The sequence below is a fragment of the Eucyclogobius newberryi genome, unplaced genomic scaffold (assembly GCF_026437365.1).
Source record: "Eucyclogobius newberryi isolate DKJ021-1_F unplaced genomic scaffold, fEucNew1.0.hap1 SCAF_5, whole genome shotgun sequence".
NCBI lineage: Eukaryota > Metazoa > Chordata > Actinopteri > Gobiiformes > Gobiidae > Eucyclogobius > Eucyclogobius newberryi.
In genome coordinates, this window is record NW_027316167.1 from 2900988 (window position 1) to 2924061 (window position 23074).

Consider the following 23074-nt stretch of genomic DNA (forward strand, 5'->3'; position numbering starts at 1 on the left):
CACTAGCTTTAGCCACGCCCCTCACACACACTAGCTTTAGCCACGCCCCTCACACACACTAGCTTTAGCCACGCCCCTCACACACATTAGCTTTAGCCACGCCCCTCACACACACTAGCTTTAGCCACGCCCCTCACACACACTAGCTTTAGCCACGCCCCTCACACACACTAGCTTTAGCCACGCCCCTCACACACACTAGCTTTAGCCACGCCCCTCACACACACTAGCTTTAGCCACGCCCCTCACACACACTAGCTTTAGCCATGCCCCTCACACACATTAGCTTTAGCCACGCCCCTCACACACATTAGCTTTAGCCACGCCCCTCACACACACTAGCTTTAGCCACACCCCTCACACACACTAGCTTTAGCCATGCCCCTCACACACGCTAGCTTTAGCCACACCCCTCACACACACTAGCTTTAGCCACACCCCTCACACACACATTAGCTTTAGCCACGCCCCTCACACACATTAGCTTTAGCCACGCCCCTCACACACACTAGCTTTAGCCACGCCCCTCACACACATTAGCTTTAGCCACGCCCCTCACACACACTAGCTTTAGCCACGCCCCTCACACACATTAGCTTTAGCCACGCCCCTCACACACACTGTCTTCTTGTGACTGGCTCAGATCAGGGGTAAAAGGCGTCAGGAGGATTTACATCAGGTTTAAGTTACCCGACGTCAGAATCTGAGCAGGAAACAAACGATCGACAAAATCATCAACTGGTGAAATGGCCAATGAATTATGTCCATTTGATTATCATCACTGTGTAAGTTGTTTTGCAGTGTAGAGACTTCCTGTTGGCCCGAGAGCACAAGGACAGTGTGTGTGATGTGTGTGCCACCTGCAGGCGGCGCTGTCACCACGACTAATGAGGCTTTTGAGCCGTGTTTTTCACTCGAGGCTCAAAGTGTTTTTCTTGAGTCTCGGCAGCGGCTCCGGGATAACGAGCTTTTTTGTGTCTTTGTAGAAATTGTTCATAATGATCAAAGTGTGGTAAACAACATGATTACAGTTATTATTGTTGTTATTGTGAGCGCGAGTGGCAGCAGAGGCGGAGCTTAGTGGCAGCAGAGGCGGAGTTTAGTGGCAGCAGAGGCGGAGTTTAGTGGCAGCAGAGGCGGAGCTTAGTGGCAGCAGAGGCGGAGTTTAGTGGCAGCAGAGGCGGAGTTTAGTGGCAGCAGAGGCGGAGTTTAGTGGCAGCAGAGGCGGAGTTTAGTGGCAGCAGAGGCGGAGCTTAGTGGCAGCAGAGGCGGAGTTTAGTGGCAGCAGAGGCGGAGTTTAGTGGCAGCAGAGGCGGAGCTTAGTGGCAGCAGAGGCGGAGTTTAGTGGCAGCAGAGGCGGAGCTTAGTGGCAGCAGAGGCGGAGTTTAGTGGCAGCAGAGGCGGAGTTTAGTGGCAGCAGAGGCGGAGTTTAGTGGCAGCAGAGGCGGAGCTTAGTGGCAGCAGAGGCGGAGTTTAGTGGCAGCAGAGGCGGAGTTTAGTGGCAGCAGAGGCGGAGCTTAGTGGCAGCAGAGGCGGAGTTTAGTGGCAGCAGAGGCGGAGCTTAGTGGCAGCAGAGGCGGAGTTTAGTGGCAGCAGAGGCGGAGCTTAGTGGCAGCAGAGGCGGAGTTTAGTGTTTCCCAAGCCCAGACGCGAGTACGTGAATGTATAAAAGTGCATTAAACAGGAAAATATAATAACTGACCTGAGCTCAAGCTCTGAACGTATAAACTGTGCACTTCAAAACAACATTATCTACATTTTACATGATATAACATCCATCTTCTTCCTCTTCTCCGGGGCCGGGTCGCGAGGGCCGCAGTCTAAGCAGGGACTCCCAGACTCCCCTCTCCCCAGACACTTGAACACGACCTGAGAGACTTGAACACGACCTGAGAGACTTGAACTCAACCTGAGAGACTTGAACTCAACCTGAGAGACTTGAACACGACCTGAGAGACTTGAACTCAACCTGAGAGACTTGAACTCAACCTGAGAGACTTGAACACGACCTGAGACACTTGAACACGACCTGAGAGACTTGAACTCAACCTGAGAGACTTGAACACGACCTGAGAGACTTGAACACGACCTGAGAGACTTGAACTCAACCTGAGAGACTTGAACACGACCTGAGACACTTGAACACGACCTGAGAGACTTGAACACGACCTGAGAGACTTGAACACGACCTGAGAGACTTGAACACAACCTGAGAGACTTGAACACGACCTGAGAGACTTGAACAAACCTGAGAGACTTGAACAAACCTGAGAGACTTGAACATGATCTGAGAGACTTGAACACGACCTGAGAGACTTGAACACAACCTGAGAGACTTGAACATGATCTGAGAGACTTGAACACGACCTGAGAGACTTGAACACAACCTGAGAGACTTGAACAAACCTGAGAGACTTGAACACGATCTGAGACACTTGAACAAACCTGAGAGACTTGAACACGATCTGAGACACTTGAACACGACCTGAGAGACTTGAACACGACCTGAGAGACTTGAACACGACCTGAGAGACTTGAACACGACCTGAGAGACTTGAACACGACCTGAGAGACTTGAACACGACCTGAGAGACTTGAACAAACCCCTGAGAGACTTGAACTCAACCTGAGAGACTTGAACACGACCTGAGACACTTGAACACGACCTGAGAGACTTGAACTCAACCTGAGAGACTTGAACACGACCTGAGAGACTTGAACACGACCTGAGAGACTTGAACTCAACCTGAGAGACTTGAACACGACCTGAGACACTTGAACACGACCTGAGAGACTTGAACACGACCTGAGAGACTTGAACACGACCTGAGAGACTTGAACACAACCTGAGAGACTTGAACACAACCTGAGAGACTTGAACAAACCTGAGAGACTTGAACACGATCTGAGAGACTTGAACACGACCTGAGAGACTTGAACACAACCTGAGAGACTTGAACAAACCTGAGAGACTTGAACACGATCTGAGACACTTGAACACGACCTGAGAGACTTGAACACGACCTGAGAGACTTGAACACGACCTGAGAGACTTGAACACGACCTGAGAGACTTGAACACGACCTGAGAGACTTGAACACGACCTGAGAGACTTGAACAAACCCCTGAGAGACTTGAACTCAACCTGAGAGACTTGAACACGACCTGAGACACTTGAACACGACCTGAGAGACTTGAACTCAACCTGAGAGACTTGAACACGACCTGAGAGACTTGAACACGACCTGAGAGACTTGAACTCAACCTGAGAGACTTGAACACGACCTGAGACACTTGAACACGACCTGAGAGACTTGAACACGACCTGAGAGACTTGAACACGACCTGAGAGACTTGAACACAACCTGAGAGACTTGAACACAACCTGAGAGACTTGAACAAACCTGAGAGACTTGAACACGATCTGAGAGACTTGAACACAACCTGAGAGACTGGAACAAACCTGAGAGACTTGAACACGATCTGAGACACTTGAACACGACCTGAGAGACTTGAACACGACCTGAGAGACTTGAACACGACCTGAGAGACTTGAACACGACCTGAGAGACTTGAACACGACCTGAGAGACTTGAACAAACCTGAGAGACTTGAACACGACCTGAGAGACTTGAACACGACCTGAGAGACTTGAACACGACCTGAGAGACTTGAACAAACCTGAGAGACTTGAACAAACCTGAGAGACTTGAACACGACCTGAGAGACTTGAACACGACCTGAGAGACTTGAACACGACCTGACGACCTGAGAGACTTGAACACGACCTGAGAGACTTGAACACGACCTGAGAGACTTGAACACGACCTGAGTGACTTGAACATTGTGGTTCTAAACAGTAAATATGTGGCTCGTGTGATCATCTGAGTCGGACTTCATCTGGACTAACACCACTGACAGGACATCGCCATGGAAACTAACCAGGACAGCAGCAAAGCATCCTGGGACACCACCGCAGAATCATGCCAGAGCCACAAACCAGGTCTAAACCAGGTCTAAACCAGGTCTAAACCAGGACTAAACCAGGTCTAAACCAGGTCTAAACCAGGACTAAACCAGGACTAAACCAGGTCTAAACCAGGTCTAAACCAGGACTAAACCAGGACTAAACCAGGTCTAAACCAGGTCTAAACCAGGACTAAACCAGGACTAAACCAGGACTAAACCAGGTCTAAACCAGGATTAAACCAGACCAGGACCAGGTCTAAACCAGGTCTAAACCAGGACTAAACCAGGACTAAACCAGGACTAAACCAGGTCTAAACCAGGATTAAACCAGACCAGGAACAGGTCTAAACCAGGACTAAACCAGGTCTAAACCAGGTCTAAACCAGGACTAAACCAGGTCTAAACCAGGACTAAACCAGGACTAAACCAGGATTAAACCAGGACTAAACCAGGACTAAACCAGGATTAAACCAGACCAGGACCAGGTCTAAACCAGGGCTAAACCAGGTCTAAACCAGGTCTAAACCAGGACTAAACCAGGTCTAAACCAGGTCTAAACCAGGACTAAACCAGGTCTAAACCAGGACTAAACCAGGACTAAACCAGGATTAAACCAGACCAGGACCAGGTCTAAACCAGGTCTAAACCAGGACTAAACCAGGTCTAAACCAGGACTAAACCAGGTCTAAACCAGGTCTAAACCAGGACTAAACCAGGTCTAAACCAGGTCTAAACCAGGACTAAACCAGGTCTAAACCAGGACTAAACCAGGACTAAACCAGGATTAAACCAGACCAGGACCAGGTCTAAACCAGGACTAAACCAGGACTAAACCAGGTCTAAACCAGGTCTAAACCAGGTCTAAACCAGGTCTAAACCAGGACTAAACCAGGACTAAACCAGGATTAAACCAGACCAGGACCAGGTCTAAACCAGGACTAAACCAGGTCTAAACCAGGACTAAACCAGGACTAAACCAGGATTAAACCAGACCAGGACCAGGTCTAAACCAGGACTAAACCAGGTCAAAACCAGGACTAAACCAGGTCTAAACCAGGTCTAAACCAGGTCTAAACCAGGTCTAAACCAGGACTAAACCAGGACTAAACCAGGATTAAACCAGACCAGGACCAGGTCTAAACCAGGACTAAACCAGGTCTAAACCAGGACTAAACCAGGACTAAACCAGGATTAAACCAGACCAGGACCAGTTCCAAACCAGGTCTAAACCAGGTCTAAACCAGGACTAAACCAGGACTAAACCAGGATTAAACCAGACCAGGACCAGGTCTAAACCAGGTCTAAACCAGGAATAAAACAGGAATAAAACAGGAATAAAACAGAACCCGGACTAAGATTAAAAGTGGGGCATTATTGAGGCCACAGCAGAACGAGTCTAAATTAAGATTAACACGAAGAGACGGATTGTTTACCCTTGTTTAGTCCTGGTCTGGTCCAGACCAGGACCAGGCCTGGTCCAGGCCTGGTCCTGGTCTGGTCCTGGTCTGGTCCAGGCCTGGTCTGGTCTGGTCCTGGTCTGGTCTGGTCCTGGTCCTGGTCTTGTCCTGGTCCTGGTCCTGGTCCTGGTCCTGGTCCTGGTCCAGGTCCTGGTCCTGGTCTGGTCCTGGTTCTGGTCCTGGTCCTGGTCCTGGTCCAGGTCCTGGTCTGGTCCTGGTTCTGGTCCTGGTCCTGGTCCTGGTCCTGGTCCTGGTCCTGGTCCTGGTCCTGGTTCTGGTCCTGGTCCTGGTTCTGGTCCTGGTCCTGGTCCTGGTCCTGGTCCTGGTCCTGGTCCTGGTCCTGGTCCTGGTCCAGGTCCAGGTCCAGGTCTGGTCTTGGTTTAGTCCTGATTCAGTGGTTTCTGTTGCTCGTGTTCAGATGGAAGTTCTACTTCTTGAACAGAAACGCTTTTCTTTGTTATTTTGCATGAAGCGTCCGTCAGGCGTGTCACTGCAGGTTTCCATGGCAATGACTCCTCTACTTTTATCCCCTGGGGAAAAGTCGTCAGAAACTGGAGGATCCGCCTGACACAGAAAAGATCCTTCTGTTTCATTCACGGTGAAAAGTACGGCAGCAGTGCCACCTGGAGGCGCCTCTCTGCCGTTACACCAGAATCCCAACCACCTGCTCCGTCTCTTTCGTCTTTTCGCTCGATATCTTCCCGCAGCGATTCAAAGTCTTTTCGCATCATAGAAAGAGTTTGGTTTTGTTGCTTATTTTGGTCCGTTTCCTGGGTGAGCAGAGCATCTTTCTCCACGAGGGCAGACTTTAGCGCCGCGCCTTGTTCCTGAAGCATTGAAACTGTGTCTTCGAGCTGCAAATGCTGGTTCTTGGATTCTGACAAAGCCTCATTCAACCCGTCGATTTCTAGCTTTGATTTGCCAATTTCCTTTTGCAGATTCTGTACAAATTCTTCTTTTTCCCTCAGCAGATTCAGACATTCGTTTGTTTTCTCAGAATTCAAGATTTCATGTTCGCTCAGAGCTCTGTTTAGCTTTGTGATCGTCTGCGTGACGTCTTCTTTCTCCTTCACCAATCCTTCAATGACGCTTTGATCGTTCAAAATCTGCTCTCGTAATGAACTCCTCTCCTTCTTAAGCTCATTCATCTCTTGTAAACTCTGTTCTAAATCCTCTTCACGTGTTTTGTTGCGTTCCGAGAGGCCGCTAACTTCCTCACGGAGCTTTATGTTGAGCTCTAGGGCCTGGGCCAGCTCCACATTTATGGATTCCATGTTGTTGGAAAGGTTACGGTTTTCCTCCATTGTCGATTGCATATCTTTTTGCAGCGTTTCCAACTCTGCTCGTCTGGATTCGAGCTCCGATTCCAGTTTTCTAGACTCCGCCTCTATTGAGCCGACCTGGCACTTCAGAGACTGGACTGTACCGTTGGCTTTGTCCAGATCGTCTTTCTCATTCTCAAAGTCTTTGGTCAAGTGTTGCAATTTCTCATCTTTTTCCTCAAGTTGTTTGCTTAAGTTTGACTTTTCTAACTTGAGAGCTTCGATGCCATTTTGCAGATTTGTCTTTTCGTTCTCAAATTTCAAATGTTTCGCTCGCTGGTCGTCCAGGATGACGTCTTTTTGAGACAGTTCGGATTTGAAATGTACTTCTTGTTCCTCCATTTTGGACAAAGTTTCTTCAAGTTGCTTCAGTCGATGTTGCAGTCGATCAAAGCTGGTTCTAAGTTCAGAAATGACACTCTCTTTTTCAGATACTTCTTGCTCTAGAAATGTAACTTTAGAACTCAAATTGTCCGCTTTTTCTTGCAGTCTCGTCATCTCCTCGTCCTTCTCTCGTAGAACCTTGCTGAGGTGCGTACATTCGTTAGTTTTGGCGAATAAGACTTCAGAATTGGAATGCGTGCTCTGCTCTATAACTCGGTTCAAATGGCCGGCTTGAATTTTAAGCTCTTTCTTTTCCTTTCGTAACGTTTCAATGGCTGCTGTGTTTTCCGAACATGTCGCATCTAGTTGGGTTATTTTTACGTTCAAATGATCTTTCTCGTTGTTAAGCTCTGAGATTGTGCCAAGATGCAGAGTAACTTCATTCTCAAGTTTAGATTGTTCTTCTTTGAGACCCTGAATTTCTTTATTTAAACTCGTCATCTTTTCTTGCATTTGCCCCTTTTCCATTTTCAAATTCTTCAACACATTTTTCAATTTGGACATATTTTCCGACTTACTTTGCAGTTCATTCTTTATCCTCTGGTTTTCAGAATCACGTTCTTTCAATTCCAAGGTATATTTTGTACTTTCCTCTTCAATCCTTCTCTCCAATGTGGTTATAATTTGATTTTTTTCCTCAGTGAGGGTCTTAATTTCAGAGTTAAACTTGTCCACTTCTGCCAAAAGTTGATTCTTTTCCTCTTTATAGTTTTTCAGCTCGTTCTCCCACATTTGCTCTTTCTCTTGCTGCGTTCCCTGACTGAAATTCAACTTGAAAATCTCCTCTTCTGCTTCTTTTAGCTTCTCATTTGTGGACGTCAATCGCTCTTTAAGTGAACTGATTTGCATTTCACACTCCGAAACATGGCTGCTGTGACCGTTCGTTTGCTTTTGCAGATCTACTCTTAGTTCTCGTATCAATGTCTTGTCTTCATCCGCTTGTTTAAACAACTGTTCGACCTCGACTCCTTTTGCGTCGCTCTCGTCTTTGGTTTTGGTCAATTCTGCCTCCAAATCATTCATTTTCTCAAGCATTTCGGACACTTTGGCGTTCAGAACCTGCTGGTCCGAGCTCTGCGAGTCGCGCAGCACCGCCACGTCCCGCTCAGCTTTCTGCAACGCGCCCTCCACTTGGACCAAATTCTCCGCTTTGAGTTTGATTTCCCGCGTCAGTTGGGCGATTTGGTTGGCGTACTCCGTGGCGTTGCTGGTCAGCGTGGCGATTTCCGCCTCCCGCTCGCGCAGCGCGTCTCTGAGGTCGTCGATCTCGCGCTCGCAGCCCTGGAGGTCGTGGATGAGCTGCGCGCGCTCTTCCAAATGAGACGAGTTGATTTTGTCCAGCTCTTCGTTGGTCTGATCCAGTTCGGTTTGTAAAGTTTCCACCGTCGACTCCTGTTTTTGAGCCTGGAAAAAAAAAACATGGAAAGAATAAGATTGTGCATCACATTTGAGCATTTTAAACCAATTAAAACCTCGATTAACCAAGTAATCGACTAAATACTGCAGGTCAAAAGCAGTGCTCCATTGACTAAAGCAGGTACTAAATCTGTTCTAAATCAGGGCTAAACTTGGACTAAAAAAAGGACTAAAGATCATTTTTAAGACAGAAAAGGTTTATACTTTGACACGTTTTGGTCTTTCTGGCCCAAAAACAAGTCAAAGTAAAAACTAATTCTTGAAAGCCGTTTGTACGAGTCCAAAACATTTGCAACTTTGAAGCATTCATGGGTAAAAAGTGCAGTAAATAGTCTAATAAAAGCCATAAAAGACACAAAACAAACCCTGCTGCATAATCACAAGAGGCCGTTCGGCTCATTCAGAGTGAAGGCCGTGTTCATTCGTCTTGAGTGAAACAAACATAAATCATGACTTTTCTGTTCATGAAAGAGAAACTGTGGCGGTCTTAACGCTCTAAAAACATGTGAAAGTCCAGATCCAGTAGAAGTGGCACAGCACCTTCTCTTTGAGGGCGCTGAGCTTCTGTGTCAAGTCTCCCACTTCACTTTTCAGCAGCGAGCAGCGTTTCTCAGAGACGCTGCATTTCTGTGACACCTCCTCCAACTGTGAGAAACACAACACACGTCTGTTTAAGAAGAGACAGTGTTATTAAGGATAAGTGTGTTTCTTTAAATTATCTGTTTTCTTAATATTTAATCTGTGCCTAATCTGTGTTGCAACACTGGAATTTCCCCATTGTGGGACAAATAAAGCTTTTCTTATCTTTAAGCCTCGTTTTCTGTGTTTAGCAAACTTCACCTTTTCTTCCTTCAATTGGCCATTGTTTCTATTTAATGTCATATTTGGAATAAAGTTTAATGCAAAGTCCTCCCGCTCTTAAGATTTCCCTCAGGGATTAATTCAGTTGTAAATATGATTGAATGTGGTTACATGCGTATGAATAACCTATTTATAACAATAATCCGGTTATGACGAGCTGGACTCTGGATGTGGCGTTTGCATGAGACACCAGAATACTCATATCCCTGTATACGTGCGCCGTCTGAATATTCTGGATATCTAGAGTGGTAACCATGGAAAAGGAGCTCAACATGTTGGCAACTTTGCTAACTTATGTCTTTTTAGAATAAGTTTTCAGCTCGATCCAAGATCCAATCAGACAAGAGACTGTAAGGCACAGCCACAGCTTCAGTTAAAGACGTTTTTAACAGTGGAAAATAAGTCCCACAGCGTCAGTCTGAGACCACCACGGACCACCACGGACCACCATTGACCACCACGGACCACCACGGACCACCACGGACCACAGACTACCACATACCACCACAGACCACCACGGACCACCACAGACATCTGCTGTTAAAGATTGTATTGTAGACAACTTGATTTGTGAAGATCAAATATACAAATAAAAAGCCCTGGTAGAAGTTTCAAGCTACTGCTGCCAAATGTTTTTGTCAAGTTTGCACATGCTCAGTACTGCATCAGTACACGTCACAGTATTCTGGATACTGCATTTACACGTCACAGTATTCTGGATACTGCATTTACACATCACAGTATTCTGGATACTGCATTTACACGTCACAGTATTCTGGATACTGCATTTACACGTCACAGTATTCTGGATACTGCATTTACACGTCACAGTATTCTGGATACTGCATTTACACGTCACAGTATTCTGGATACTGCGTTTACACGTCAAATTATTCTGGATACTGCATTTACACGTCACAGTATTCTGGATACTGCATCAGTACACGTCACAGTATTCTGGATACTGCATTTACACGTCACAGTATTCTGGATACTGTGTTTACACGTCACAGTATTCTGGATACTGCGTTTACACGTCACAGTATTCTGGATACTGCGTTTACACGTCACAGTATTCTGGATACTGCATATGTACACGTCACAGTATTCTGGATACTGCGTTTACACGTCACAGTATTCTGGATACTGCATCAGTACACGTCACAGTATTCTGGATACTGCGTTTACACGTCACAGTATTCTGGATACTGCATCGGTACACGTCACAGTATTCTGGATACTGCGTCTACACGTCACAGTATTCTGGATACTGCATCGATACACGTCACAGTATTCTGGATACTGCGTTTACACGTCACAGTATTCTCGATACTGCATCAGTACACGTCACAGTATTCTGGATACTGCGTTTACACGTCACAGTATTCTGGATACTGCATCAGTACACGTCACAGTATTCTGGATACTGCGTTTACACGTCACAGTATTCTGGATACTGCATCAGTACACGTCACAGTATTCTGGATACTGCGTTTACACGTCACAGTATTCTGGATACTGTGTTTACACGTCACAGTATTCTGGATACTGCGTTTACACGTCACAGTATTCTGGATACTGCATTTACACATCACAGTATTCTGGATACTGCATTTACACGTCACAGTATTCTGGATACTGCATTTACACATCACAGTATTCTGGATACTGCATTTACACGTCACTTTATTCTGGATACTGCATTTACACGTCAAATAATTCTGGATACTGCGTTTACACGTCACAGTATTCTGGATACTGCATCAGTACACGTCACAGTATTCTGGATACTGCGTTTACACGTCACAGTATTCTGGATACTGCATCAGTACACGTCACAGTATTCTGGATACTGCGTTTAGATGTCACAGTATTCTGGATACTGCATCAGTACACGTCACAGTATTCTGGATACTGCGTTTACACGTCACAGTATTCTGGATACTGCGTTTACATGTCACAGTATTCTGGATACTGCGTTTACATGTCACAGTATTCTGGATACTGCGTTTGCACGTCACAGTATTCTGGATACTGCGTTTACACGTCACCGTATTCTGGATACTGCATTTACACATCACAGTATTCTGGATACTGCATTTACACATCATAGTATTCTGGATACTGCGTTTACACGTCAAATAATTCTGGATACTGCGTTTACACGTCACAGTATTCTGGATACTGCATCAGTACACGTCACAGTATTCTGGATACTGCGTTTAGATGTCACAGTATTCTGGATACTGCATCAGTACACGTCACAGTATTCTGGATACTGTGTTTACACGTCACAGTATTCTGGATACTGCGTTTACACGTCACAGTATTCTGGATACTGCGTTTACACGTCACAGTATTCTGGATACTGTGTTTACACGTCACAGTATTCTGGATACTGCGTTTACACGTCACAGTATTCTGGATACTGCGTTTACACGTCACAGTATTCTGGATACTGCATCAGTACACGTCACAGTATTCTGGATACTGCGTTTACACGTCACAGTATTCTGGATACTGCATCAGTACACGTCACAGTATTCTGGATACTGCGTTTAGATGTCACAGTATTCTGGATACTGCATCAGTACACGTCACAGTATTCTGGATACTGCGTTTACACGTCACAGTATTCTGGATACTGCGTTTACACGTCACAGTATTCTGGATACTGCGTTTACATGTCACAGTATTCTGGATACTGCGTTTGCACGTCACAGTATTCTGGATACTGCGTTTACACGTCACCGTATTCTGGATACTGCATTTACACATCACAGTATTCTGGATACTGCATTTACACATCATAGTATTCTGGATACTGCGTTTACACGTCACAGTATTCTGGATACTGCGTTTACACGTCACAGTATTCTGGATACTGCGTTTACACGTCACAGTATTCTGGATACTGCATCAGTACACGTCACAGTATTCTGGATACTGCGTTTACACGTCACAGTATTCTGGATACTGCATCAGTACACGTCACAGTATTCTGGATACTGCGTTTACACGTCACAGTATTCTGGATACTGCATCAGTACACGTCACAGTATTCTGGATACTGCGTTTACACGTCACAGTATTCTGGATACTGCATTTAAACATCACAGTATTCTGGATCCTGCGTTTACTGCGTCACAGTATTCTGGATACTGTATTTACACGTCACAGTATTCTGGATACTGCGTTTACACGTCACAGTATTCTGGATACTGCGTTTACACGTCACAGTATTCTGGATACTGCGTTTACACGTCACAGTATTCTGGATACTGCGTTTACACGTCACAGTATTCTGGATACTGCATTCACACGTCACAGTATTCTGGATACTGCGTTTACACGTCACAGTATTCTGGATACTGCGTTTACACGTCACAGTATTCTGGATACTGCGTTTACACGTCACAGTATTCTGGATACTGCGTTTACACGTCACAGTATTCTGGATACTGCGTTTACACCTTACAGTATTCTGGATCCTGCGTTTACTGCATCACAGTATTCTGGATACTGTATTTACACGTCACAGTATTCTGGATACTGCGTTTACACGTCACAGTATTCTGGATACTGCGTTTACACGTCACAGTATTCTGGATACTGCGTTTACACGTCACAGTATTCTGGATACTGCGTTTACACGTCACAGTATTCTGGATACTGCGTTTGCGCTTCACTTTCTTGGAGAAAACGTTCCAGTGTTTCGTTAAAAACCTGTGTAATGACCGGTGCAGCCTGTAGATGGAGCCAAAACTCAGTTTTGGCCTCTTTGTATTAGGTTTAGTTTGTGAAGCTGAGACAGAATCAGTGTTTGGTTCTAGACCAGGACAAAAGCAGATTTGTTTTCTGCAGTTAGTGCTGCAAGAACACAATTACATCATTATAATTATTTTTTGTAAACTGGAGAAATTACATATTATTTTTCATCCAATATTTCAAAATATAAAAGGTCTAATCAGTGGGCCAGAGTGGGCTCCACCTTCTGAGGAGACTCAGGTCTTTTGGAGTGACAGGGCCACTCCTGACAGGGCCGCTCCTGACAGGGCCGCTCCTGAAGACCTTCTCTGACTCTGTGTCTTCATAATCATGTCAGTATTCTCACTCCATCTCCATCGCTGCGTGTGACTCGGAGCTGGAGCACAATCGAGTGACAAGGACGGCCCACAATGCTAAGTTCAACACATCATCAACATTCAAACATAAGTTTATTATTTCCATGAACAGAGCATATGCAGTAACTTATGTGTCTCCTTTGAGTACTGCAGTACTTTTACTTTTGTACTTTCCACTTCTGGATTTGCTGGACTGAAGGATGTTGGTTGGTTTTGGATGGATTTTTACCTTCTCATCTAAAACAACAGATTCCTTTCAGACCAACAGCCGTTAGTCACCTGGCCCCGCCCATTCCACACATAGCCCCGCCCCCTCCACCCATACGTGTGGGGCAGGTTTGCCTTGGCTCCGCCCCTTCCCTCAGCTGCTTTAAACACCTGTGCAGGTGGCACACGTTCCCTGCTGCTGCGCGCCTGATCTCTGCAGGCTTCATTATAATATTCATTTCTATTTGTTCTATGAGGGTTACCCTTTCTATTGTAGCCTTCTTTTTATTTTAGTTTGATAGTTTTTAACAAACTTTCTTTTGTAATAATATTTTTTTTTATTTTGTTAAGTCTACATGTTTGTTCTTTCTACTTGTTATCGATTTATTAATTGTGAAATTGTACCTTTTATTAAACAGTATTTTTCTGTACAATTTGTTTTTATTCAGTGATATTTTTTGATTTTACAAACACATTTTGCCGAGATGTCTTTCCTGCCAGAGACACTGTGCTTGCATAAAGTGGCCCGGATGCCCTACCTCTCCCTCCACACAGCGCCGCAGTGTCAGGTCACCTACGTCTGGATAAATCCATCTGGGACCGCTCCCAAAGCCAAGACCCGGATCCTGGACTCTGAGCCACAACGTGTCCAAGGTCAGTCCAGTTCTGTCATTCAGCTGCAAAAAGGTTCTGGGATTTGAGTTCTAAATATCAAGCTAAATCTGAGAAATGTACAACTAAAATTCTCTCTGTTTCCTTTAAATCTTTCAAACAAAGACACAGAGATGTAACAGCAATAACATCTGTAAAAGTGTACATTTTCAAGTTTTCAACTTTTTGTTATTTGGTTCATTCAGGGTCATCCATTCCAGTGTGTTCCAAACATATCGCTCAATACATGCGTTTGCTCCTCCGGGAACTTGTACAGTAGCAACCGAGTCCGCCATTTTGAAAGGGGCACAACAGCACGTCTACTTCACACGATATCCAGGATATATGAAGCCAAAATGCCAAAAACCTGCTTTCTGTTAGGACATTGCTCTGGTGACGTCTGAAGAATCAAAGTATTCGTAGCTCATTAAGCTGTAGAAAAGAATGCAGTCGTGGTGGTTTATATATATCGTTTGCCCTTTCAAAATGGCCGCTATGGGGCAGTCCCAGATGTATGACGTCACCGCGAACGCATGTATTACTGGTGTTGTGGACATTTCTGTAGACAGTGACAGAGAAATAAGACAAAGTAAAACAAAGTTCACCTTGTGTTTTGTGCACATTTGTTCAAATTATTGTGTAAAAAAGATCTGTGTTTAGTCTGCGTGAGAGCAGAGGACGCCGGAGTTCAGCCTCGTCTGTTTGACAAGGAGACAATTATCTGAGTAACTTTTATGTTATACGAGAGATCACCAAACTTCTATGAAACCACTTTTAGCAAAAAATAATATCATTTATGAAAGGAGGCTCATGTTGCAATCAAAAATGAAATCAGCAGCAACAATTACGGACGTATAAGACGTATGGATCATTGGCAAAAAGGTTCTTGTCAAAACTAAACAATCATGCGCAAAAATTTGGGGCAAACAAAAATAAAAAATAAACAATGTTACAGCACATAAAATAATTGTATAGTTTTAATTTTATGTAGCGCTCTATTTCTTGAAGAGTATAGCTCTATTTTCCTCATTAGAACTCAGTCCAAACAGTAATATTTGAACAGAGACCGATTAAAAACTTTCCAGTTCATATTTAAAAAACTGAGGAATCTAAATTATGGGGTATTTTTAAGATAATCTGTGCAAAGTGTTACTTCATTTCTGGGAGAATATGTTTGTCGTGTGATGCAGATATGGCGAAGCAAAACAAAAATATAGATTTTTAATTCTATGTCTTGTGAAATGTTACCTTTATATGCCCCACATGACCAGGCTCTGCCCCGAGTGGAGGGTCACGCTGAAGCCTCAGTGGACAGTCTCATTGTCCTCTCACTGCCCTTCAGCAGTGGTCTCAGATGTTTATCTTCTCCCATGACCACACCCAGCAGGAGCACCTCCACGGTGTGATCCATACTGTAAATCTTCTTTAAGGTGGTATTTGTCCACCAGTGTCAGCTTCAATGTCCATATTCAACGATCGACTGATCGATTGACATAGACATGATGATGGTGGTCAGTCTCATGTGCCGTGCTTATGGTGGACTCCAGCAGGCATGGCTCACAGATACGAGCGTGTGTCCAGAGTGGAGGCAGTGGTCTGGGTGCGGTCAGTCTTCTCCAGTGTCCGGTCCACAGTGGCCCTCTCTCGGGCAGGTGGCCTGGGAGTCTGACAGGCATTCCACCCATTCTAGCCCATGTTTGTTTGAAATCGCCATAGTAACAGGTGTCTCCGGGATCGACACATCACTCTTAGATTGATTACAATGTTATTTTTTCCTGGAACAACTTTTTCTGTGTCATGCGTGCATATATTTTTTAACGACTTTCTTGTCGACGCCTTTAACGATGGATCCGGTCTCGTCTGCGTGCCCTAAATTTAGCTCCTAGTTCATTGTCCCAAACAAAACTCAACCAAAGCTCTAAGTCTTGGTCAATGGGTGAGTGTGCCAATTCTCCCTGGACTTTTACAGTGGCCCTATGCCAACTGACAATCCAACTGGCGAGTGGTTTAATCAAGACTTCCCTCTCCCCAGGCACCTGCAACAAAGCTACGTTTGGACACCGGCCCAATCAGCAACACGTGTCCAACAGAATTATTTATGCTTCCAAAACCCTTCCTAGTCTACACAATTAAGACAAGACAACTCACCATATGTTCTTTTTCTGGACTTAGCACCAGCATCCTCTTCCCAGGCCTGTGAGACGGCCCTCTCGTCTCTTAAATGAGAAGGACAAAACACCGTGTCACACGGCCCACAAAGACGAATCACCGAGCGAAGGATTTTATTTGTGACGCCAAATTGTCAGAGAAACAAGGCAAAGTAAAACCAAGTCGTCTTGGATCTTTATTTCCAGTCGTGCACAGCCAAAACACTGTCCCTAACAGAGTGGTCGCTCCCTCCCTGGTCCGACACCTGAAAACAGAAATGTTACATATGTACAAAGGCATAAAAACAGGTGCCATGCATGCGCAAAACCAGACTAAACCCAAACCAGACTATGTGGGGCATCCTTGGAGTCTGTTCCTACAAGGATGTCCCCACATGCACGGCGATGAGCAGACACCTGGTGTTGACTATATCTTTATAGCCGGGGATCTTATCCTTTGTCCAGGCAAGTGTCAACTTTTTCCCAAGGAGGTTTTTTGTAGTTTTTCCTGGCCGAGAAGGAGGGTCTAAGGACAGACTCTGAAACATCGTCCCTCATCCCAACGGACATTGTTTAATCCATTTTTCACTGTCGCCCTCAGAGGCAACTGTTGTTGTGATTTTGGGCTTTACAAAAATAAATTGAATTGAATTGTCCAGGAGGCAGGACAGGGGTCTCCAGGCTTAAGCACGGACACCTTATCAAACACATTGTGAAACACTCACATCAGGTTATTACGTGACATTTTTCCATTACACCGGGCTTCAAATAACATCACAACATTCTATTGGCCAATATTGTACAGATGGGAAATAGGTGAATAAATATGTGACCAGCCGTCTTAAAACAAGGAACAAGTCCCAGAGACATTTTGAGTTATTACTTTCAAAGCTATCCAATGATGTCTCAATCATGTAGATCTGATCATATTTGAGTAAGTTGTGGTCATTTGAATGTATACAACTCTGAAATCCTTTTTTGAAGAAAACGGGGCTCAAAGATTCCTTACCTGGGCTCACAAAGGAAGACAATTGTGCTCATTTGCCTCTCATTGAGAAAAGCCCTCCCCTCCTCCTTTTTGGTGCATTCAGAACAACCTTAGATTTATTACTCTAATCGCTAAAGGTAACAATCTACACAGAGTCAAGTGACATTTTATTTTCATGTTAATAAATCACATCTTGTTTTGACACAACTTAAAACCAGTTCATTAAGAGCATCTTGGACCATTAGATATTCACCATTTTCAATAAAACTCAGCATTGTCAGTTTAATATTAGAGGCCTTATTTATCAATGATTTCCTATTAGTCTGCAGTAGATCAAGTTTATCAGAAAACCCTTTGGCGTCAGTTCAACTTCACGTTTGGCTACCTTTTGATTTAGAGTCAATAACACTGCTAGATCTCACAGCAGTGCCCTCAACAGTTCCAGACGTAACCTCCAAAGCAGCGCTTCCAAAAGCCTTACTGAAAGCACGCAGTTTACGTGGGCCTCCAAAAGTCAGCGGTAAAGCAATCTATCGTAAGAGAAGTCCAGTGCTGCAGCGTTTTAGCTTAGCTTAGCTCTGTCTGCTCTGGTGTAGCCTCGCTCGATCAAGCCTGAGGCAAAAGTGACGAGGCAAAGGTGACAATAATTTCAATTTGCACATTCTGGAAAAAAACGAAAATCACATTCGAAAAAAATAAAATTATTTTGTCTTTTTCTCCCTTTCGTCGGCGTCGACTTGTTGCGGTTTTAAGTGTTTTAAGAGCGGCAAGTCACATATAGTTAAAACGGGTCTAATGGATCTAACACCTGAGAGTTATCAGATCCAACATTTGTGCACATGTAGTAACATCTTTTACACAGAAAAGGCTATTGCATGTTAAAGAAGACCTATTGTGTTTTTGTCTGCTACAGTTATGTCTTCTTACCTTTAGTTAGTTTTTTTTTTCTTTTATATCAGACATTTATCAAATGGTAAATACCATGTTTCCAAAACTCATCCAGACACAAACCATTGTGTGGCGCTTCTGACGAAGGAGGATGTTTTTTCAGAAACATGTCAAGATAATGACATCATCTCTTTCTATGGGTCTGTTATTAAACAATTCTGATCTGGACATGGTGGTTGCAATATTTTTACAGTGACGAAAGTAAGTATTGAACTCCCTGACATTTTCATCACATACAGCATCTAAAAAATAAAATCCAGAAATCACATCGTATGATTTTTAAATAATTTATTTGTTTGTTTTTTTCTGTAAATAAGCACCTGGAAAAAAGTTAATATTTGGTTTGTTTACAGTTACAGATGTCAACGGTTTCTTGTAGTTCTTGACCAGGTTTGCACACTCTGCAGCAGGGACTTTGGCCACGCCTCCTCACAGATCATCTCTAGATCTGTCAGGTTTCAGGGCTGTCGCTGAGCAACACAGATTTTCAGCTCCCAAAGCATGCTTCCACCTCCAAAGCATAATGTTTCCACCTCCATGCTTCACAGTAGGGATGGTGTTCTTGGGATGGTGTTCTCCGGATGGTCCTCATCCTTCTTCTTCCTCCAAACGAGTAGAGACTTGGATGACTTTCTCCCATGACTCCCATGACTCCAGAATGGTCATTGGCAGGCTTCAGATTTGAGCAGGGGAACCTTCTGTGCGATGCATGATTTTAAACCATGACGGCGTAGTGTGTTACCATAGTAACCTTTGAAACTGTGGTTCCAGCTCGCTTCAGATCATTGACCAGCTCCGCCTGTAGTTTTGGGCTGATTCCTTACCTTTCTTATTATCATTGAACCCCACGAGGTGAGATCTTCATGGAGCTCCAGTCTGAGGTGAGATCTTCATGGAGCTCCAGTCTGAGGTGAGATCTTCATGGAGCTCCAGTCTGAGGTGAGGGGAGATCTTCATGGAGCTCCAGTCTGAGGTGAGGGGAGATCTTCATGGAGCTCCAGTCTGAGGTGAGATCTTCATGGAGCTCCAGTCTGAGGTGAGGGGAGATCTTCATGGAGCTCCAGTCTGAGGGGAGATCTTCATGGAGCTCCAGTCTGAGGTGAGATCTTCATGGAGCTTCAGTCTGAGGTGAGATCTTCATGGAGCTCCAGTCTGAGGTGAGATCTTCATGGAGCTCCAGTCTGAGGTGAGATCTTCATGGAGCTCCAGTCTGAGGTGAGATCTTAATGGAGCTCCAGTCTGAGGTGAGATCTTCATGGAGCTCCAGTCTGAGGTGAGATCTTCATGGAGCTTCAGTCTGAGGTGAGATCTTCATGGAGCTCCAGTCTGAGGTGAGATCTTCATGGAGCTCCAGTCTGAGGTGAGATCTTCATGGAGCTCCAGTCTGAGGTGAGATCTTAATGGAGCTCCAGTCTGAGGTGAGATCTTCATGGAGCTCCAGTCTGAGGTGAGATCTTCATGGAGCTCCAGTCTGAGGTGAGATCTTCATGGAGCTCCAGTCTGAGGTGAGATCTTCATGGAGCTCCAGTCTGAGGTGAGATCTTCATGGAGCTCCAGTCTGAGGTGAGATCTTCATGGAGCTCCAGTCTGAGGGAGAGTGACATCTTCTTCAGCCTCTTCCATGTTCTAACAATTGCCCCAACACTTGATCTTTCACAAGTTGCTTGCCAATTGTCCCGTAGCCCTTCCCAGCCTTGTGGGGGTCTACAGTTCAGTCTCGGGTCTTCTGACCGCTCTTTGGTCTTGTCCATGGCAGTGGGCAGAGTCTGACTTATTGTGGGCTGGGCAGGGGTCTTTATGCAGCTAACGAGCTCAAACAGGAGCTACTCATTTGGATTAATAGAGCAGAGATGGACTTTTTAAAGGCAGACTAACAGATGTTCAAATACTTATTTGTAGCACCATGAAAAATAAAATATGAATGAATGTTCAAGTACTTTTTTTCCTCATGGCTCATATATATATATATATATATATATATATATTACTTTTTGGACTTCAAGCCGCTACTTTTTTCCCACACTTTGAACCCTGTGGCTCATACAACGGTGCATCTAATTCAGATATTTCTACAGGCTAACGGCCGCTCTAGCAGAAGATGTCAGCGGCCACGTAGTGTTCTGTATTTTACGCTTCAAAACACGGTGTTTTTTATTACAGAGTCATATTCACAGAGAAATGAGTGTAGTTTGCCTGCAGGTTTTCCAACATGCCCCTTGGCCCATTATTAGATATTAATTTTCTTTCATCACCCTTTTTTTCTGAGCCTTCATTATTATGATTATGAAAGGCAGGCTTTCCCTAAGAATTAAATCTCAAATGGACATTTATTTGCTATGTAATAGGCCTAATAATTATTCATTCATAGTAGCCAAATTATCTCATGTAATTGTATCCTTCATAACTTTATGCACATATTGCATGAAGTTGCATTATTTATTTATTTCATAACATATAAAATACATTATCATCGACATGCAGTTACACAAAGAAAATATCATCTTGTAGAGGCATTAACTTCCACTGCTATGCAGACGACACTCAGCTGTATTTATCAATGAAACCTGATCAGAGCGATCAAGTAGACAGACTTAGTACTTGTGTGAAGGAGATAAAAACCTGGATGACACTAAACTACCTGCTTCTTAACCCTGAAAAAACCGAGGTCATTGTGCTTGGCCCTAAGCATCTACGAGATGCTCTATCTGAGCAGATAGTCACACTGGACAATGTCAGTGTAGCCTCTAGTTCTACTGTAAGAAACCTTGGAGTCTTATTTGACCAGGAGCTCTCATTTAAAGCTCATATAAATCAAGCTTGTAAAACAGCCTATTTCCATTTGCGCAACAAGAGCCAAAATCAGAAGAATCCTGCCTAAAAGCGATGCTGAAAAACTTATCCATGCATTTGTAACGACTAGATTAGACTACTGTAACTCCTGCTTGCAGCGTGTCCTAAAAGCTCCATAAAAAGCTTTCAACTGGTTCAAAATGCAGCAGCAAGATTACTAACAGGAACAAAAAGAAGAGAGCACATTACGCCGGTGCTGGAGTCTCTTCACTGGCTCCTGTTGAGTTTAGAATCAAATTCAAAATTCTACTCTTGACCTACAAAGCCATAAATGACATGGCCCCATCCTACCTCAAAGATGCTATAGAACCATATCATCCAAACAGAGCTCTTCGCTCTCAGAATGCTGGCCTTCTGGTGGTGCCAAGAGTCTCTAAAAGTACTGTAGGAGGTAGAGCGTTTAGCTACCAAGCTCCTGTGTTATGGAATCAGCTCCCAACCCATGTTAAATATGCTGACACAGTCTCTTCATTTAAGTCCAGGCTTAAAACGTTCCTCTTCGAAATCGCTTATGGTCAGAGTAGTTAGGAACAGAAAGATAAACCCACAGCTTCAGCTACGCTGCCCTAGGAGTAACTATGCTGGGGGAAGTATGACAGCTTGAGCACCATCCTCTTCTTCTTCTGACTACTTATGCTATCAAACAATATTTATTTTTTAATTCCACTTGCAAACTGTTCACCGCCTTCTTTTCTTTCTCTCACTCCTGAGGACCTGTGGACCCAGATGCCCCTCCCCTGGTGAAGTGGTCCCTGCCCTGTGTGGACGGTCCCTCATCTGCCTGAAGAGTGGGTCCAGTTCGCCTCAGTCGGTCCCTCATCTGCTTGAAGAGTGGGTCCAGTTCGACTCAGTCGGTCCCTCTTCTGCCTGAAGAGTGGGTCCAGCTCCAGTCTCCTTGTGTCCGTCTGTCCGTCTGTGAGAGTCGGATCTCTCCTTCACTGGAACTCCTCCAGGTTTCTACGCTTTTTTCCCAAAGAGGTTTTTTTGTAGTTTTTCCTGGCCGAGAAGGAGAGTCTAAGGACAGAGGACCCTGGGACATCGTCCCTCGCCACCACAGACATTGTTGATTCATTTCTCCCTGTGGCCCTCAGAGGCAACTGTTGTTGTGATTTTGGGCCTTACAAAAATAAATTGATTTGCTTAGTGATAATTTTCTCTAAATGTTTTGTTCTCAGATGTTCCGCAGTGGTTTACATCATACACCTGTAATGGGCAGACGTCAGAGTTCACGTTGATTCCGGTTCAGATGTTCCGGGACCCGTTCATGTTGGACCCAAACAAACTGGTTTTGTGCGACGTGCGGGAGCTGAACGGGACACCAGCTCGTAAGTGACACGTCAGCACCCTAAATATATGCAAGACTGGAGGATCAAATCATGTTTTAATCAACAACTAAACCAGGTCTAAAGTTGTGTTTTTGCGGTTCAGCGGGAAACAGGAGGTCAGAGTGCATGCAGGTTATGGAGGCTGTGAAGGACCAAAAGCCGTGGTTTGGGTTCGAGCAGGAGTATCTGCTCCAGACCCTGGAAGGACTGCCCTTCGGATGGGCCAACAGCGAGCCACCGCCGTGATGGAGGCCAGTGTTCTGTACTCTCAGAAGAACATCCATTATCCTTTACCCAAAACCACCACAACATAAGCTGATCAACAATACTCTTTTGCTGTTACATTCAGAAGGGCAGCACTTTTTAACATAAAATACTAAATTAGACTTATTAGGACCTGTCCATGAAAAAGTCTTAAAGTGGGG

General features: G+C 44.6%; 3 protein-coding genes across 3 annotated transcripts in view; 1 reads left to right on the forward strand and 2 right to left on the reverse strand.

Moving 5' to 3' along the window:
• The window catches only part of LOC140381488 (retinal cone rhodopsin-sensitive cGMP 3',5'-cyclic phosphodiesterase subunit gamma-like), a 455783-nt gene that overhangs the window by 231889 nt on the left and 200820 nt on the right, over nucleotides 1-23074 (reverse strand). The window lies entirely within an intron of this gene.
• Nucleotides 6020-9683, reverse strand: LOC140381536 (uncharacterized). The gene is made up of 3 exons (XM_072465601.1): nucleotides 9624-9683; nucleotides 9089-9193; nucleotides 6020-8536 (listed from the first exon to the last, which is right to left on the reverse strand). The coding sequence occupies exons 1-3, from the start codon at nucleotides 9681-9683 to the stop codon at nucleotides 6020-6022; spliced, it is 2682 nt and encodes an 893-aa protein (XP_072321702.1).
• LOC140381537 (glutamine synthetase-like) lies at nucleotides 14176-22895 on the forward strand. The gene is made up of 3 exons (XM_072465602.1): nucleotides 14176-14394; nucleotides 22500-22649; nucleotides 22753-22895. Exons 1-3 carry the CDS (start codon nucleotides 14226-14228, stop codon nucleotides 22893-22895), a joined length of 462 nt encoding a protein of 153 aa, XP_072321703.1. The 5' UTR covers nucleotides 14176-14225.